General features: G+C 39.8%; 2 protein-coding genes across 2 annotated transcripts; both read left to right on the plus strand.

Moving 5' to 3' along the window:
* Nucleotides 1–378: 378 nt before the first annotated feature.
* Nucleotides 379–15,344, plus strand: LOC135084375 (hemicentin-2-like). Its single transcript, XM_063979150.1, has 6 exons — nt 379–684; nt 6,979–7,136; nt 7,445–7,567; nt 14,070–14,127; nt 14,881–15,002; nt 15,300–15,344. Exons 1-6 carry the CDS (start codon nt 534–536, stop codon nt 15,342–15,344), a joined length of 657 nt encoding a protein of 218 aa, XP_063835220.1. The 5' UTR covers nt 379–533.
* A 308-nt stretch (nt 15,345–15,652) lies between these two features.
* On the plus strand, nt 15,653–20,167 carry LOC135084575 (hemicentin-2-like). The gene is made up of 7 exons (XM_063979346.1): nt 15,653–15,788; nt 16,326–16,470; nt 17,106–17,236; nt 17,795–17,899; nt 18,177–18,381; nt 19,000–19,052; nt 19,803–20,167. Exons 1-7 carry the CDS (start codon nt 15,656–15,658, stop codon nt 19,997–19,999), a joined length of 969 nt encoding a protein of 322 aa, XP_063835416.1. The 5' UTR covers nt 15,653–15,655; the 3' UTR covers nt 20,000–20,167.

Here is a 20,167-nt window from a genome sequence, read left to right on the forward strand (position 1 = left end):
ACTTGTGAAATAACGCTGAATACTTAGGTATAATAAATAAATATGTCATTGAAGATGACCTAGTAAAGTAATAATAGTTATTTTATTCAGGTTAAGAAACATCCCAACTTACCCAAATGAGTTTTTCCCTTTGTTACTTTATATTTTATATTACTAGCGACCCGCCCCGTCTTCACACGAGTGTTAAATACATACTCGTTTAAACCTTCCCGTTAAATCACTATCTATTAAAAAAAACGGAACAAAATCCTTTGCATAGTTATTTTTAAGATCTAAGCTTACATATGGATAGACAGACAGGAAAGCAACTTTGTTTTTACGTAGTGACTTCACACCTCACTAAAATCCATTTTTCATTTTGAGGCAGGTTAATTAATAACCTTAATAAACAAACACAAGAAAACCTGGATTTCTAGCTTAAGGTCTATGTCAAATCAATTCTCAAACCATCAGTGGCTCTGGACGTAGCCAATGTGACTTAAAAACTTAAAAATTAGTGCTATAAAAGTGACATAAATACCATAAGTGTCAAAATGGCCGCTCTAAGGACATTCACGAAGGTTCTGCTGCTGTTCAGCATACACGGGATTAGCAGCGAGGACGAGTTTCGCAGCGTGCCAGTGACAGTGAAGACTTATGAGAACGAGACTGTGTTACTGCCGTGTTACGTGGAAGACGCTGGTGGTAAGTCTTTTTCTACACTAGTATTATTATAAACTAACAGCCGCCCGCGACTTCGTACGCGTGGATCCCGTTTTACTCCCTTAGGAGTAGAGTTTCGTAAAATCCCGTCTTAGTGAGCACCTACGTTCTAAAAGGATCCCCCATTCAAAGAGACTCCTAGCACTTGTAGTTTCTGAGATTTCTAGACTAGATATAGATACAACCCGATCGAGGTAATTGCGCACCTTACTGGAATGCGACGTACGGAAGTCAGGTAAGCTATGACGTTACTAGTTCTCGAACTCATAACCTTTTTCAGTTCCAAGCTATTATCTCATTCACCTATCACTTCATAGAGCCGTCAAGATGACGTATACAAATAACAATTACATTAAAATAACAAGTGAGTTAAAAAGCATTTGATCTTAATCTGACAGACCATCAATCCGGAAGACAAGCGGAACCTCTCAATTTGAAGATGTAGAGGTTCCATTAAAAATATTAAAATCATTTACATGTTCTAAAGCAAGAATTAGTAGCATATTGCTTGTATTATAATAAGGTAGTTCACTAATCAAGGGAGTCAAGCTCTTAAGCTGGGTTGCACCATCTTACTTTGACTTTAACAAACGTCAAAAATCTGTCAAACTCCAAACAAAAAGCACCGGTTATTATTGTTAAGTTACCCTTAAAGTTGGGTGGTGCAACTCAGCCCAAGTTACGACGTTTAGAAAAGCTTTATGTGCTTTTGTCTATAGAGAGACAGCGTCAAATAGTTCGATACACCCAAATAATAATAATATAAACAATTTATTTCAGACTTTCATCCATTGTTTGTTAGTAAGGATTAGTAACCAAAGTGGCCAAAAAGTATACAACACTCTTTCCAGTTGTAACGAAGACGTGCTGCGATTTTTTTGGCTGCTTTGGGTGTCACGAAGTTTTGACACTGACTGTAGGTACACATTGGTGGGAAAATCATTACTACGCACTCTATCCATACTTATTATTATTCTGTACTCTATCACACAAAGACTATTATTATTTGGCCCACTGCCCGTGGATTTGTTGAAACAATCATGTTATTAAGTAGATTGGGATCAAACGATTATTATGCTTACTTACAAATTACGTTACAACTTAATCTTCTAAATTGTTTACCTGTCCAATGTACGTAAAATAATGTAGAGTCAAGTTAACGGTCACTTTATCGTATTCTATTTACATATTTTATCAAGTAGGTACTACCTTATTATTTTATTAGATTTTACCCCAAATAATGGGAAAGAAGGGAAAGAAGATTTTATTACATTTTACTATAGCCTTTTGGTTTTTGTAAATTACACCTAACTACCTATCGTTAAGTTGTACATGTGGAGGTAATGAAGGTATTTTTTGTAGTCGTTATCTATTTCGCATAAAATAAGCAAAATTTAGTGTGATTAGGTAGTGTGTGATAGTTACCCGACTGCGTCAGAAGGAGGGTTATGTTTTTTTGACAGTGTATTTAAATTAGACCCCTAACCCCCTTACTAATAAAACTTATACGCTCGTGTGTTTTTATGTGATGTTTAGTATGGACATGTCATTTTAAAAGAGTGTTCAACAACTGTGTAACTTTTTATTATATAGTAAGGGGGTTAAAGTGCTTTCGTATAATAGCTTTGGTGTGAAAAAGTGGAAATCGTACGGCACTACTTTTCTGTGTTAACTACACTCGACAGCAAATAAATCGCACCACCCGCGACGCGAACTTTAAAGATTTTCTTTTTACACAATAATGGTGCCCCAACAATATTGGTGTTATTTGAAAGCCCAATAAATATCCTTAAAGAAAAACACATTTAATTTCTTAATAAATGATTAACATATACTATAAATGTGACTTGAAAAAAGACCTCACTTTGGGCTCACCTCTGGGATCAATTAGACCAAATTTTATGGTTATAAAACCAAATAATGATCACACGTGTCCTCTTTAGCAGATGGATAGCGATTAATCCCAACTTAACAGTTTTATAGTCATAAAAACTGGCTATAGCGTAACTACCTATTTTTTGAAGAAGTGACTTCTGGATCCTTGTAAAGACACATTTCTGGGGGACACAAAAAAACCTTTCCTTTAATAAAATGAAGTTTAGAACTAGGCTTTTAAATGGTGCCAATATTGGTGGGAAGTAGGGATGCATACGTTTGAAAATGCTTGTCGCGGGTGGTGCGATTTATTTGCTGACGAGTGTATATAGAACACAAAATCTGTGATCCTTGCACACAACACACATTAATTCTTAGTCATAATAACAGCGGAAACACCAATTTATTTCAAAGTTGATCACATACAATAGCAATGTGCTATAAATCATTTGTTAGTTGTACAAAAGGACCGAATGTTTGTTAGCGTCACGTACCGACAATGCTTCACACTCCACATCATTGAGATTACATCGAGGTGACATCAATGACAGAAAGTGGATTGTGGATGTGGCATTTTGACAGGAATAACAAGTGGGTCTAGACAAAGTGCAAATTATAATCGCAAACCAGTCGCAAAGTGGTCGAAAAGCCCCTTTTTTGTATGGAGTTTTGACGGATTCGATTTCCGATTCGATCAAAAAGTGCGTTTTGTCTAGGGGGGAAGGCTTCATAAAGAATCAGCGTCAAATAGTTTGTGGCACCCAGAGTAGCCAAAAAGTTCGCAACACGTCTTTGTCACAATTGGAATAGGGTTGTGTTGTCAACTTTTTGGCCACTTTGGGTGTTACGAACTATTTGACGCTGACTAAACACGCTAAGACATTTCACAGTGTCTGCCGCAGACAAGACAAGAATTTCGTCGGACTTAGCCACGAAAATTTGTCACGCAGTGCGCGTCTGTCGCGTGTCGTATCTTCTAGACTAGATCAGACAGAATTATATTTCTTGGTCAGCGCCGGAGAAATGTACACGGTTCGTGAATAGAAACGACAAGAATTCTTGCGTAGGACAAAAATTCTTCTGTGAGGTTAAACTTCGAACTGAAGTCATGGCGTCATCGCGTCAGCAGCTGCACGATTTCCCGCTTTTTTCATCTACCCACTGAAAGTTAGTCCATCGAGATAGGGGTCGTCGTAATCCCACGAGGAGGTGACTATAGAGTAGTTACGAGTCATGAACGTTTTAGTTTAAGTAAATTTCTTTTTTCTTTTTGGCAATAAAGATTATTCTATTTAATTCTATTTTACCTTAACATCTGGTAAAGATATCCATAACCTATCTAAGCAGCCATAGTTCAAGCTCGTTTCAAGTGGTTTCGTTCGTTTTGTAGTTAAGTAATTGGCATGAAAAAGGAAAAAAAATATTAATTTATTTCTACAAAAAAGGTCCATTTTGTTTTTCTTTCTAAAGACATCATTTATCACAGCAAAAGGTAGAGTAAACAAGTCGGTATCGTAATAAATTAATAATATGTGTCCTAATTGTTGCAACTGGAATTAAAACGCCAATCAATTTAATTGATTGATTTGCAGTAATTGGTGGCGTGGCATTGCCTTGTAAACTATTGACCAATAAGTAAAACAGTCAGGAACCTGCTGAATTTTAAGTAAGTATACAAATAACTATTGAGTAATAATTAATGTACTCATGTAAGTGACATGTATTTTATCTTAATGAGTAAATATTAAAATCTTTAAACCTATCGATCGGATATGCGAATGAAAATAAATTGGAATTTTTTTATTTGCTTGTTTCTTTTCAAGATGGGTTACGGATACGTTAGCCATTAAAATATGCAAGAGTATAGACTGATGCAATGAATGGAAAAATGGAAATGTTTTAAATGGAATATAATATTTTGAGTGGCAACAGTTATGAATGAAGAGTGTGCGTTAACTTATTTAATAACCATTTGGTTCAACCGTATAATAAAAAAGTTAAAAACTTGCAATTTTTATGACAGGAATATTTTCATGGCATAAATCGAGAATAAAATTCGGTTAATAAAATCAACAGATAATTAACAGGTAAAAAGATTATAAGACTGGAGCCTTATTGACGATTTGTCTATTTAAATAGGTAGTCTATCTCTACAAATAAAGATTTATTTCATTGATTGGTCATTGGAATATGCCGCGTCCACTTACCTTCACAGATCATGGACCCACATCGTTACTGTGACAGGAAGGGGCCAGATTTATATCTTTGTGTACCAATTGTGTCTGACTATGACCCTCGGCCACGAGGTGCTAAGATGCATCCTTGGGGCAGAGTCCAACTTGATTTGGAAACTACTCGATTATTCTACGGCCTGTTCTATTGGCCTGTCCAATATCATGTAAATTAAGGGTCTATGGATAAGATCACCTAGCAGTGGTTCTTAACCTTTAAGTCATGAGGGACCATTTTACCAAATTTCTGTCTTGTCAGGGACCACCCCATAATCATAATCGGTCAAAGTAAACCAGTTTGACTGCAAAAATCAGTTAAAAGTGGTTTTGACCAAGATGTGCAAGTGCACTCCGTGGACCACTTGGAATGCCTCCAGGGACCACCAGTGGTCCGCGGACCACCGGTTAGAACCACTGCCCTAGGGGATCAAAGTGGACTTCTTCTATGGGTGTTCAAAATACACCAAAGTGTCAGTTTTAAAAAAGAAAAAATTAAGAACTTTCAGGATGCAGTCTTTGTAAAAAGTAAGGCCTAGTAGTTGGCAAAATGGACTATCACACATGTCAGAGTTGCACAAGTCGCGGGTTCGATCTCCGCACATAATGCAAACATTATCATGCGTGTCACATGAACTTGTCTTTTTTAATCTGGGAGGTTTCTATGCAGGTCTTAAATATTTGTAATACTACTTGCAGATATAAATTAGCACATTTTCTTCTCTATGGACGACAGTACATCAAGGTGCCATCTAATACGGCTCTAAGCTGTAATAGATGCTATTTTTCAATAAAACTGTTTTGTCTGATGTGCTGTCAGTAAGTTAATGTGCAAGAAGGAAATAGTTTAAACTTTTTTTCTGGTAGGTACAATAGGTGTACAACAAGCTAAAGTAGTACTATCAATGGGGTGCGTGACAGTTTTAAGTTTATATGATATACATTCATTTCAATAACGTTCATATTGTATAATAAACGTATGTTATAATAACACTTGATATAATTTTTTAACATATAATGTTTACTTCATATAGTAAATCATTTCTAATAATGTCATTTCAGATACCAATCAAAACGCATAAAGACATTTGATATAAACCTTACTTAATCTAAGACTCATTTGATGTAATTTTGTTTAATATAAATAATATTTCATATAACCATTACATAAAATAAATATTATTTGTTATAACGACTATTTGGTATAAGTACTCTTTAATTGATATAATTTCTGATAGATATAACTTTGAGTATGTTCTTCTTTAGCTTGACTTATAAATGACTTTAGTGACAAAAACGAATCGCCGTAAAACCGACTCCACGTAGTCTTGTCTGCCCTACCCCTAGAGTGTAATTTAGAAGCGCGTAGGCACGGAGGGGCGAGGCGGCCCGCGGGCTGAGGAGCAGGTGGCTGGAAGCGAGGCGCCGCGGCTGAGGCTGGCCGGCGAAAGCCGAAGACGCGGTGTCGAGCGAAAGCCATCTGCGGCGATTAGCACGCGAGGGACCGCCAGAGCCCCGCAGTGCCGGAGCCGTGACAGAAGTCTCAAGATTTTAGTCGAATTTGCATGCTGCATGCCTGCTTGCTTGCTTGCTTGCTTGCCTGCTTGCTTGCCTGCTTGCTTGCCTGCATGCTAGCTTGCTTGCTTGCTAGCTTGCTTGCTTGTTCGCTTGCTTGCTTGCTCGTTTGCTAGCTTGCTTGTTTGCTTGCTTGCTTGCTGCATGCAATGTTTATTATAACAATTGAACTTTATATACATAACATTATTATTGTTATATGATTTAAGTTTTATAGGAAAAGAATTTTATCTCATTTGATTGTTCGACATTTTATTTTTATATGATTTGAATGTTATTTGTTTTAAATAGTATACATTGTAAGTTTTATAGAAAATATTCATTATGTCAAACCATTTTATATCAGTTGTTAGTTATTTGTCTTAAAATTATTCGTTTTAAAATTATATTATTCGTTTATTATAGTAGGTAAATAATTATTATATTAAATGATTTTATATAATTTGATGTTATATCCTCTAAGTATTATATGATATGTAGTTATATCATACATTACACACCCCTATCAATGAAATTAAGTCCTAATTTCTCATACAAAGATCGCATAAACCCATTCTCAACCTTACCCCCCACACTTACAGTCCAATTTCCATTGCAGACGTGAAGCTGCGCGTGCGCTGGTACAAAGCGGGCGCGTTGCTAGGCGACAGCGCGGATGCGCATACGCTGCTGCCTCCACGAGTGAGGATGCACGCCAACTACAGCCTGCAGCTCGACAGCCTCGGTGCGAAGGACTCCGCTGATTATACCTGCGAGGTAAGACCTGGAGGACGGACGACTCAAAATACTCCATAGCTTCAAAAACATCGAACTTGGGTCTTCTTTCCACGGAGATCAGCAGACAGGCCTCTAGGCAGTTGCTTACATCTGCCTCGACCGCCTCGGTGCTAAGGACTCAGCTGATTACACCTGCGACGTAGGAAGAATATTCTGGTTCAGAACAACTCTACCAACCATAAAGGGACGCCCGGCGGCCGTCTTTTGACCTTGGTGGCGGCGCACTAGTGTCCTGTGCTGTGTGCCATTAACAGTTCACCATGGATCCACTATTCTTCTCGAAGCAGGAGAGTCTCGATCCAAAGGTAGACGCACATACTCTCCTGCCTCCGCGAGTGAGGATGCACGCCAACTACAGCCTGCAGCTCGACCGCCTCGGTGCTAAGGACTCAGCTGATTATACCTGCGAGGTAAGATGATGGTAGCTATCCTGGCATAAAGGCCATATCCAGGCGGACCAGGCCCTACCAACCAGGGATGCCCGGCGGCCGTCTTACGAGGCCCGTGGTCTTAGAGCACAGTGACCTGTGCGTCGTTAGCAGTCCACCAGAAATTCACCATTCCCCTTAAAGTCGGAGAGGCTCGCTGGAAGGCAGAGCCGCGGAACCCTTTCCGGGTTGGTAGGTGTTCTATTACGTCATTAATCCACTGGTCTTCCCCATCGGCCAGTAGGCAAAGCATTTCCCGAGTCCCGACTTTAAAAAAAGCTATCTAGACAGGCAGACTTAGAACAGGCCCTACCAACCAAACCGAACATATTAAGTTATAGAAATAGAAATAGTTCCCATTGCACACTGGGAATCGATCCCGGGTCTGAGTAAAGGTCTCACCACGAGACCACAGAGGTTATTTCACTGGGGCACATCTCATAGAGGTACCTAAGTACTTATTTTGGGCAAGGATATGCTTCCTTTCGTGATCTGTAATCATGATAGATCTAGAGCAACCAACTCGTGATAGTAGGAAATAAATCATTAAAGATTAGACTACGAAAGACGGCACGCATGTCAAGCTGTGTGTGGCATCTTGTGTAGTTTGTAATAAGTGCGATTTTGGAACAAAAATGTAGAGTTTGGTGGGCTGTTATTGCACTGCTCAAGTAAGCTAAACAAAATAGAATAGAATTTAATTTAATTTTAAAACAAATTAAGTAAAGAAATCCTAAAAGCGGCAGATAATTGCCTTCCTACCCAAGTAACTAAATCATCATCAAGTAACTTACGCCCGTATTCACAAACGATGCTTGCTTAAGTGAAGCAGCAAATAGAACGCACAGCGTTGAATAGAGCTCTGTGATTGGTTCGTGTGTCACCCTGTGCGTCCACGCGCACTGTGAGACCTCATAGTAATGTTTGTGAATACGGGCGCATGTCTCTACCTACTGCACAAGGACCCACCCTCTCTATCAAAGGCAAAAGGGAGGAATTGGTCTACACTCCCCAAGTCCTCACGTTAGCCAGATGGCTTGAGGAGGACTAACTAATGTTTAGTTCGCACATTTCTTCCTAGCGTCTTACAATATTCACGGTATAATAATTTGTAACTATCCAACCAAACTTTTGTCTGTGAATCATCATGATCATTCAATTTGGCCAAGCATCAATCATCGTGTCCCACGAACACCGTCATTATCATCAGCAACAATTTAGTTTTTGTGGCGGATCAATTGCGATACCATTAAAGTTAGGCGTCGGCAATTAGGTGGATGTACACCGCCCTTCGATCTTAACTAACATGTAGTTTGTAATAGGGATGCGAAACGAATATGTATCGATATCGATAAACCGGAAAATTAAGTTCTAAAGCTGTTACTCAAAATAGCGCAACAATATCGGCTTAAATCACGCATAGCGCCGCTTTAACCGCCTCTTTGGTCTAGTGGTAAGACCACCTGCTTCAGACGCAGAGGTCCCGGGTTCGATTCCCAGTGGGGGCAGATTTTTCTGTTCGGTTTGGTTGGTGGTAGGGCTTGTTCTAAGTCCGCCTGGCTAGCTACCACCATCTTACTTAAGTCTGTCGCCATAACAACAATGTTAACAGCATTGTTGTGTTCCGGCAGTTAGAGGTAAGATAGCCAGTTCCTCCTCTGTGTTTGAGGATTCCGGGTGAAGCTCGCTTGCACCGTCGGCCTGTTCGTCACTTACCATCAGGTGAGATACAGGCCAAGAGCTTCCTCGTTGTGGATAAAAAACAATAGCACCGGTTTTATTATAATTTAATTTTGTAGCTTCATTAAGCACTTTTAAGCTAAGAAAAGAACTCTACATTGTCATTTCAACCACTATTTTAAAATTCATATGCACACAGAGAGCAAAGGGGAAAGATGTACTTATGAGGCATACTTATGAGATAGTATTTTAAGGTACTTTAGGTTAGTTTTCATCGATATATTCTCCTACTTTCGACACGATCCCATCCTTACAAGTAACGGTCGCTCGTAGATCTCCCAATTACTCAATTAATCAATTTACAACTCTTTCGGTCGGCGCTTTGAGATGTTCTTTTGTCCGTGAAAACTGACTCTACCACTTGCTCAATGTATTTGTGATAGATACAGTACATCAAGATAAATACTGGATCTTACGTGAATGTAATAGGCTCTATTTTGCACCAAAATATAGTCTGATTACTGTGGACTGTAGCGATGAGTTAACATGTTTACAACAATAAAACTAATGATGCTGAAGACTCATTAGAGACACTGTGACGTGAAGTTAAATAAAATAAAAATATTGATTTATTGATATGAATTTTTTAGCTAGTCAGGTCGAATGGACTTGGCTACTTTCACAATGTTGATCTACAAAAGCTTATGGTTTTCATTAAATATAAATAGGTAACCTATCGCCTATCTTAAATGGGAGGTGGACCGACGATCTCAAAAGGAAGGTGCTGGATGCAGGCCGCCACCAACCGGCCATTGTGGAAATCATTGGGGGAGGCCTATGTTCAGTAGTGGACGTCCTGTGGCTAAAATGATGATGATGATGATGAATGGGAGTAATCCCTCCTCTCGTTTCCTTCACTAGCTAGAACACGCAACGAATTCAATCAGAAAAATAAAACTAATATTGAACTCCCTCCGTTGTTAAGCATTTTTGTAAAATATGAATATTTACGTAACTTGTCTAATCTATACTATCTATACTAATTTATAAATGCGAAAGTAACTCTGTCTGTCTCGCTTTCACGCTTACAAGACTGAACTGATTTTGATGAAATTTGGTATGGAGATAGTTTGAGTCCCGGGAAAGGACATAGGATAGTTTTTATCCCGGTTTTTGAAACAAAAGTTTGTCTGTGACAGATAAAATTCCACGCGGGTGAAGCCGCAGACGGAAAGCTAGTGGTTTATACGTTAAAACATTAGAGAAAATTTTCTCAAAATTTTTAGACAGACAGGGTCACCTAAGTGGTCAGGTAGATGAATAATAGGTAGGTATCTTTGGCTGACCTTTATGTTACCTATTTTTCTCCATATTAATACCTAATGTCGAATTCAAAATAGCATTCTGTATGCATCACACTTTAGTCTTTTTCTTACAGTGCGGTGCAGCGGAAGCGGCCAGTTAAGCAATTATGCGTGTGTGGTCTGTCATGGCGCAAGTGGTTCTTTTCCGTCACTGAAGTGCACTAATCAATTGTTTGATTAGTCCTTTTTGGGATATTCATTTATCAATACTTGAAATCATTGAAGATTACCGGAAGTCTTTCGATGTCTAGAAAATTAAAAATTTGATGTTTTTGTGATTGCGATCGGGAATTACCTACGTTACATTTTTCCGCCGGCGCACTATGGAGCGAAATTGCGATTTATGGACATAGCGATGTTTTTCACAATTTCTATTTGAAAAAAATACTTATCGATAGGTTACGTTATTCTGATGAATAAATGCTGCACAAGTTTTTCTCTAAAACCAATAGTTTGACTGGAAAAAAATATTTTCCATTTTCGTTGTATGGAATGAAACATAAAGTAGTCGATTTCGACTAAGCCTTGACAGATCTTGCTTTGAAACTACTTGAGCCTTGTTCTATGGCTTGTTGACTGTAATCCTACGCTATCAGCGCGCATCCAAAGTTGCCCGTTCACAAGTTATGAGGTTCTGAAAAAATAAAAAAAAGTAAGTAAAAGTGACTTTTTTTTGGAATGTCTTTAAAGATTTAACAAAAATGTAAAGATTTTATACGTTAATAATGTAAATTAACCTTAAATTACTGCTAAAAACACATTTAAATAAACTTAAAAGGAATTAAATCAGCGATTTTTTTTTCACAATTTCTGTTTAAAAAAATACCTATCGATAGGGTATGTTATTCTGATGAATAAATATTATGAACGTTTTTCTCTAAAACCAATAGTTTGGCTGGAAAAAAATATTTTCCATTTTCGTTGTATGGAATGAAACATAAAGTGGTCGATTTCGACTAAGCCTTGACAGATTTTGCTTTGAAACTACTTGAGCCTTGTTCTATGGCTTGTTGACTATAATCCTAGACTAACAGCGCGCGCACAAAGTTGCCCGTTCAGAAGTTATGAGGTTCCGAAAAATGAAAATTAAAGTAAGTAAAAGTATCTTTTTTTGGGTATAAATCTTTAAAGATTCAACTAAAACATGAAAATTATATACTTTAGTAATGTAATTAACCTTTCTCTTGTCGTCTTATCTAAAGAAAAGTCAATTTTACTTACTTTAATTTTCATTTTTCGGAACCTCATAACTTCTGAACGGGCAACTTTGGGCGCGCGCTGTTAGTGCAGGATTATAGTCAACAAGCCATAGAACAAGGCTCAAGTAGTTTCAAAGCAAAATTTGTCAAGGCTTAGTCGAAATCGACCACTTTATGTTTCATTCCATACAACGAAAATGGAAAATATTTTTTTCCAGCCAAACTATTGGTTTTAGAGAAAAACGTTCATAATATTTATTCATCAGAATAACATACCCTATCGATAGGTATTTTTTTTAAACAGAAATTGTGAAAAAAAAATCGCTGATTTAATTCCTTTTAAGTTTATTAAAATGTGTTTTTAGCAGTAATTTAAGGTTAATTTACATTATTAACGTATAAAATCTTTATATTTTTGTTAAATCTTTAAAGATATTCCAAAAAAAAGTCACTTTTACTTACTTTTTTTTAATTTTTCAGAACCTCATAACTTGTGAACGGGCAACTTTGGATGCGCGCTGATAGCGTAGGATTACAGTCAACAAGCCATAGAACAAGGCTCAAGTAGTTTCAAAGCAAGATCTGTCAAGGCTTAGTCGAAATTGACCACTTTATGTTTCATTCCATACAACGAAAATGGAATTTTTTTTTTCCAGTCAAACTATTGGTTTTAGAGAAAAACTTGTGCAGCATTTATTCATCAGAATAACGTAACCTATCGATAGGTATTTTTTTCAAATAGAAAATGTGAAAAAAATCGCTATGTCCATAAATCGCAATTTCGCTCCATAGTGCGGCGTCATAGATATTCGTTAAGATTGGCTAATTGCCTTCATTAACCGATTGAGTCCCAGACGGCATTAATTAATGTCATAACAATTGATTATCTATTGTGTCTAGATTCGCGGAGCTTGAAGGATTAAACGATTTAATAAATCATATTGCCTCATATTAACTCAAGATATGTAACTTCAACCTTCGTGGTTCGGTTAAATTGGCGCCCAAACTGTAGCTCCTGGCTATACAACTACTTTGTATGTAATGTTGTTGGTATACCGTAATAAATAAAATAAAAATAAAATAAATACAAGAGTTAGGTTAGGTTGCACCACCAATCTTACTTTGACTTTAACAAACGTCAAAAGTCTGTCAAACTCAATACAAAAACACCGGTTATGGTTATCATCATCATCATCATCATCATCTCAGCCACAGGACGTCCACTGCTGAACATAGGCCTCCCCCAAAGCCCCCAATGCTTTCCATGTTGCCCGGTTGGTAGCGGCCTGCGTCCAGCGCCTTCTTCCTTTCGTTCCTTTATGATGTCGTCGGTATGGATAATAGTCGGGGTTAATATAAGGCGGTGCAACCGTGCAACTTGGCCTTAAACATTCACTTGGCGGCTTGGCTTAAATTGGCGCCCAAACTCCTGGCTAAAAAGAAATAAAATTGTAGCGGTAGTGGAAACGAGAGGTGTAATTAGTAGGTACTAATACTAAGCCGTGTGGTGACGGCAGAGTAGAATACATTTATCTCCAACCCCTCTTCCAGCGGGTGTCGTAAGAGGCGACTTAGGGACTAGGTACAGAGAATGGGCTAGCGCTCTCTGATAAACATTAATCCTTTAAACTGTGATATCCAACCCGGTTGCCAAGCGTGGGGATTATGGCAAAACCCTCCACTATAGTGGAGGAGGCTCATAGTCCAGCAGTGGACTGTAAACGGCTATACTAAGCTTAGGTACACACCGCCGTCTTTTAGTCGGCCGATAGTATGAATCAGCCGATACCAAATCGGTGTAATGTGCGCACTTTAACTGATCAACAGCCCGTCCTAACTATCGCCAACTAAAAATCGGTGGTCTGCGCCTAGGCTAATGTAAAGGTACTACAGAACCCTTCCTACTAATATTATAAATGCGAAAGTTTGTATATGGATGTTTGGATGTCTGGACGTTTGTTACTCCTTCACGCAAAAACTACTGAACGGATTTTGATGAAACTTTACAGTATTATTGTTTATAGCCCAGAATAACATAATAGGCTATAATTTAGGACGATCTGTGACAAACTAAATTTCACGCGGGTGAAGCCGCGGGCAAAAGCTAGTAGGTAATACAGGTACAAGTAATACAAGTTGTAGGTAATAACAATAATACTAACTATTGGACTACCCACGTCGCCGCCACCTACTCGCAATTAACCAACTTCCTAGATGTTAACCAAATTGTTATGTTTACAGGTGCTGCGGCCAGAACCGTGGGGGCCGATCAGACAGACACATACTGTGGAAGTGCAGTGTGAGTAATAATAGTTAATATGTTTTTAACAGATACATTTTTTAACGTAAATAGGTACTTATAGCTCAAACGAATAAGAGTTAGAGTAGGCGCACACCGTTGATTTTTAGTTGGCCGATAGTTGTGCCCGATTTTAAATTGTATGAAGAATCGGCCAAATCAAGTCGGCATAGTGTGCGCACTCCCATACATGCCCATACTGATCAACTGCTCGACTAAACTATCGGCCGACGAAAAATCAACGGTGTGCGCCTACTCTTAATGGACAAGGGAAAAAGCAAAAGGTCACTGATTGACTGACTAACTCATCACGAAATCTCAGAAACTAAAAATGCTAGACGTCTCAAATTTTGCATGTGGGTTTCTTTTAGAACGTAGGTGCTCACTAAGACAGGATTTTGCAAAATTCTTCCCCTAAGGGGGGGCAGGAAAGTTCTTGAGTGGAGACCATGAGCCGGAAGACGTGGGCAGGCCTCCCACTAGGTGGACTGACGATCTGGTGAGGGTCGCGGGAGGTGCCTGGATGCGAACGGCGCAGGATCGGTCTTCGTGGAAATCCTTGGGGGAGGCATTTGTCCAGCAGTGGACGTCTTTCGGCTGAAACGAACGAACGAAGGGGTAAAACGGGATCCACGCGTACGAAGTCGCGGGAGGCCGCTAGTTAACTATTATAAATCAAGTCACAAGCCAAACTAAAGACCGTGGCTTCAAGCCCCATGCAGTGGAGTTTATGGGCAATAAATCATGTTACAGACTCGCCAACAGTGAGGACCATCCCCGACGATGGGTTCCTGGAGGTCCGGAAAGGAGAGTACGTGGATATCGGCTGCGACACCACCGGGACTCCCCTTCCTGTCGTGGATTGGAGGAAAAACGTGAGCAGAAAGTTACTATTCAAAACACCTATGTTCTTAATTTCGTTGCGGGTCCAACGACAGTTAACTTTCCCCCGGGACTGTCTTGACCTTCATTGGTTGGGTTTTATTGGCGGTCAAGCTAAAGATCCTGGCTACACAGGAGTTGCAGCGATGGGAACTAGAGGTGGCAATGGTCCCGTATTCATTGTGTCCTACGTCATTATTATCATTACATCATTAGTCTGGAGACTCGTTTAGTCTGCTTTCGAGTCCTGGAATGGACTGCAGTAAGCACGACCCTTTTTAATTTACTAGGATTTAGCATACACTCCCCACGCTGGCCAGACGGGTTGGGCCTGATGTTTGCATTTAACTAATTGTCCCTTTTACAACATCCACGGTATGAGTAGTTGGGCCTTTTCATTTACTCGCGTAACTAAATGTGAAGTTCCATACTGTTGTTGCCATATTTTCTACCATCCTCCAATACATCATCATCATCATCATTTCAGCAATAAGACGTCCACTGCTGAACATAGGCCTTCCCTAATAATTTACATAATGACCGATTGGTAGCCTGGTAAATAAGAGAGGGTCGTGCTCCTGCAGTACTAGTTATACTAGTACTAGTTATAATGACGAAAATAATTTTCCACCACCAGGGCGAGCCAATGGCGCTGCTAGAGCACCGGCAGCGCCTGCGCTTCCGCGCCGAGCACCGGTTGCTGGCGGGCGTCTACGAGTGCGTCGTCAGCAACGGGGTCGGGGATGCTGTGAAGGCTGCCATCAGGGTTGTGATCCATGGTGAGGTTCCAATAACTGCTCCAAACTATAGGTTTTCTACAGGTTACACTTCGGAGAATGTGCGAAGGAATTACACGATCTAATCCACCAGCCTTTATCACCGGAGAATCGGGTGGTTAGCGTACTATTCGACATTCCACCAATTCGCGCTTTTCGCTAAGCGATTCGCTAAATTTCTTATTATTCAAGCACCTGGGGACTGGACTTCCCTGACTGCTGATGTCTTTCTAAAGCGAACTAATAATCCGAATATCTTCTAAGCGAGTGTGAATAGGCACTTACATACAAGGCAGGAATGTCCCATCCTGGAATTCATCTTACTTATTGCGGTCAAATGCCTACTTAGGTACCTGTTTTGTTATCAAAAGAAAAAAACTTGCAGTTTATGAGTGGTAGAGTCAATATCTATAATGCTCAGTTCAGCAGTCAGAAAATACTCACAGCAAGGGAAAGATCGTGGGAAGTAGTTTGAGACCAATGAAATGTTTTTACTACAATAGCCATAACTATCTTGAACAAGCGGTTCTTTGTTTATAGACGCGCCCGTGGTGTCAGCAGTGCGAAGCTTCGTGCACACCGCGATAGGGCTCCGAGCCGCGTTGGCCGCACGCTTGGAGTTCGCGGTGCCTCCTGCCAGGACCGCCTGGTATAGAGACGGCAGGCCGGTGCGGACTGATGACAGGTATACAACCACAGTACCAGTGGCGGCGTAGCATGGGTTGGCACCCGGGGCGATCACCCCCCTCCCCCCGTCATAAGTCCTAAGGCACCCCTTTTTAGGGTTACCTACCGATTCAGAGACAATTGCACCCCCCCCCCCCCCTCCCCCGTATCCATGACATAGACCGTAGATTTGCCATGCAGATGCGCCAGTGAGTACTAATCTGCGCGACTTGTGTCACCCCCTGATGCTTGGCACCCGGGGCGGACCGCCCCCACCGCCCCCCCCTTACGCCGCTACTGCACAGTACAAAAGTAAGACGAACACTAATTTGATTGTAAAAGATGTGAAGTTACCTTTAGGGTAGCTCACGATGTAAAACGCACGAATTTTGTTATACGTACTTAATTAAAACATAATTTACATCCTAATAAGCTTAGAACATTCTTTAATCTTCTTTCATTCTGTAGCTTTACTTAAGCCTCATACAGGTGGAATTAAATGCAGCATCCAAGAAAGCACTCTCGATCTGTTCCTTAACTATTTAACTTTATGATTGAGTTTACTACAACAGCTGTTGACAGGGATCGAACTACCAACCCTCAAACCCATGCTCCATAACCACAACCGCTGAACCATCTGCTCGTCACTTCCAGGGTGGTGATGTTGGTGCAAGAAAACATCCACCAACTGATCTTCCGAACGGTTCGCGCGGGGGATCTGGGCAACTACACTTTCCGAGCCGAGAACAAGCTGGGCATGGCTGATGTGCAGTTCAAGCTTACAGGTAAAGAAGAGAAACCTGAAAAACTATAATAAATAGCTACAGCAGTAACACCCTAAGTGGCTAAAAAGTTGACAAAACAACCTTTTTCCAATTTTAACAAACAAACACCCGTATTCACAAACGATGCTTGCTTAAGTGAAGCAGTAAATCAAACGCACAGCAGCGTTGTATAGAGCTCTGTGATTGATTCGTCTGTCAACCTGTGTGTCCACGCGCACTGTGAGACCTCATGTGAATACGGGCGTCTGACGCGTTTTTTAGCAACTTTGGGTGTCACAAAGTAGGATATGACGCTGACTGTACTTTACACGTACACCTGTACCCAGATTTTGGCCTAATAAGATTTTTAGGTGGCACCTCGCTTCAGACACCTAAGAACGAAACAGGGTTTACACTTTTCATAGAGCTCTCAGAAAAATCTTCATTCAGAATCATACAGAAGATTTGTTTGATGTTTTCATAAGGTTTTGAAGGACCAGAAATCGTAGAGCTCTGAAAAAAAGAGCACTGAAATTCAGAAGAATTAGGATGTCTAAGTAAGTACTATGCTTTTTCCAGGAGTGCCCAACATAGCATCGTTCAAGGTAGACTCCGCGCTGAATAAAGCTACATCCACCAGCTTCACCCTCATTTGGGAAGTGGACTCCTACTCTACCATTATCGGTAAGAAGTTCTTCTAACTTAAGGATTAATGTTTGTTTAAAATACGAAATTATCTAAAAATATTGAATGTGAAAGGCAGAGATGAGAGCCGTTTGATGAAAATAAACAAGGTTACATAACTTTCAATCAATGCTCAATACAGTCATTCTTTTTTTTTCATTTCATTTCAATTATTTTTGGTACCAAATAAATATTTTTTCTTTCTTTATTTCTTTCAAAGTATTACTCATTCTATATAACTCATACGCAAAGTCAGATTTTAATAATCTTCTTCCAGAATACAACCTCTGGATCCGACCATACTATGGCCGCCTGGCCACACCAGAGCCCGATTCTTTTACCACAGAAGCGCCCGTCAACAGATGGAGCAGGATTATAGTACCGGGAGACGCACGAGAGGGACCTATACATAGTGCAGTTTACACTGTGAGAGGACTCACGCCTTCTACTGTTTATGAAGCGATCGTCACTTCCAGAAACAGGTGAGAATATTTACGGTTACTTTTCAGTCACTGTGGTGAAGGTGGAGCAGGATTATAGTACCGGGGGACGCGCGAGAGGGACCTATACATAGTGCAGTGTACACTGTGAGAGGACTGACGCCCTCTACTGTGTATGAGGCGATTGTCACTTCGAGGAACAGGTGAGAATGTTTAGGGTTCCGTTAAGGGCCATTTTCCAGTCACAACGAAGACTCTTGACTTGAGCCAGATTATAGTGCTAAAAGACTCGGAAGTTCCTGTACATATGCATGGTATACCATCAGGGAAATTACTCATTATACTGTGTACACGGCAACCAAGTAGGCGATTGTTACTAAGAGTAACAGGAAATGTAGAAGTGATGTGATAAGGTCATGGCAAGTTGTACAACCAGCTATTGATACTGGAGAAAAATTTTGGTGCTAGGATACGCTTACAAAATTTGTTAGAGAACTTCAGTCTTCTACTGTGTATGAGGCGATGTGCACTTAAAGGAACAGAGTAATAATACTTGATAGAAAAGAAAAGAAGACTCAAACAATATTGAATTTTCATTTACAAAAAAAAGCAAGTAATTTAATGAGATTTGATGAGCTCTACCTTAAACTTTTGTTTCAGATTCGGTTGGAGCAAACCGTCTGCTGTTTTACATTTCGCTACGGAACCTGGAGGTAAGTAATATCAAATCACTGGAAAGCATAACCCTTATGGCGCAAGTACACTAAGCGGGAAATTGGCCGAGACGTAATAGTGTGAACACCATCTCGGTTACTTTCCCTTCCCCCGTGTGATCTAGCGTTTCGTCTCGGTCAATTTTCTAGTGTACTTGCGCCATTACATCAGATATACCTGTGGGTCTAGACAAAGTGCAAATTATAATCGCAAACCAGTCGAAAAGTGGTCGAAAAGCCCCTTTTTTGTATGGAGTTTTGACGGATTCGATTTTCGATTCGATCAAAAAGTGCGTTTTGTCTAGGGGGGCTGCTCAGAAGGTATTGTTTTCCCCATAGAGATACATAATAGAGAGATACCAAATAATGCGCTGAGTTCGAAACTCAGTGTCGCACTAGAAGTTCACACACACAAATTAACCACTGCGGTATTTGTACTCAAGGTTCGAATAATCTTTAGTACTAAGCAAGCAATGTAAACTGTTTACATTATGACGTCGCTGCTATCATCATTGCTGTCGCGAGCAATGAGTTTTGTTTTTGGGGATATTGCTGTCTCACTTAGCTTACACCTTTACCCCCTTACTAATAAAACTTACACGCTCGTTGAACAGTGTTTTAAAGTGACGTTTAGTATGGAAATGTCATTTTAAAACAGTGTTCAACAACTGTGTAACTTTTTATTAGTAAGGGGGTTAGTTTCTGTGATCTGTGGTTTTCCCCGAAAGTAAACTGAATCAATATTTTCAGTCGGCAGAACAATTCCTTCGACTTCTGAGTACACGGACATATCGCCGATGCTCGAAGAATCGGAACCCGAAGCGCACAACATTTCCCAGGCGCAAGTTTTCGAACGTATCAGCGAGTTGTCAAACGCTGGAGCGCGGGAAAACTCGTCCGTCGCCATTTTGTTGAGTGTTATTTTATTTTTTCTACAGTTTAGGTAAAAGTTATGTAATAATTTAAGTAAATTAAGATGTAATTTTTGATACTTTTGTTAAAATAAGTTTTCTAGTAAGTAGAGTTATAGTATATTTTTGATATCGATTTTATTAATTGTAAATATATTAGTTTGTGAAATTAGTGATTATACTTTATTAATTTATTTTTAACAA

This window comes from Ostrinia nubilalis, chromosome 26, assembly GCF_963855985.1.
Source record: "Ostrinia nubilalis chromosome 26, ilOstNubi1.1, whole genome shotgun sequence".
Taxonomy (NCBI): domain Eukaryota; kingdom Metazoa; phylum Arthropoda; class Insecta; order Lepidoptera; family Crambidae; genus Ostrinia; species Ostrinia nubilalis.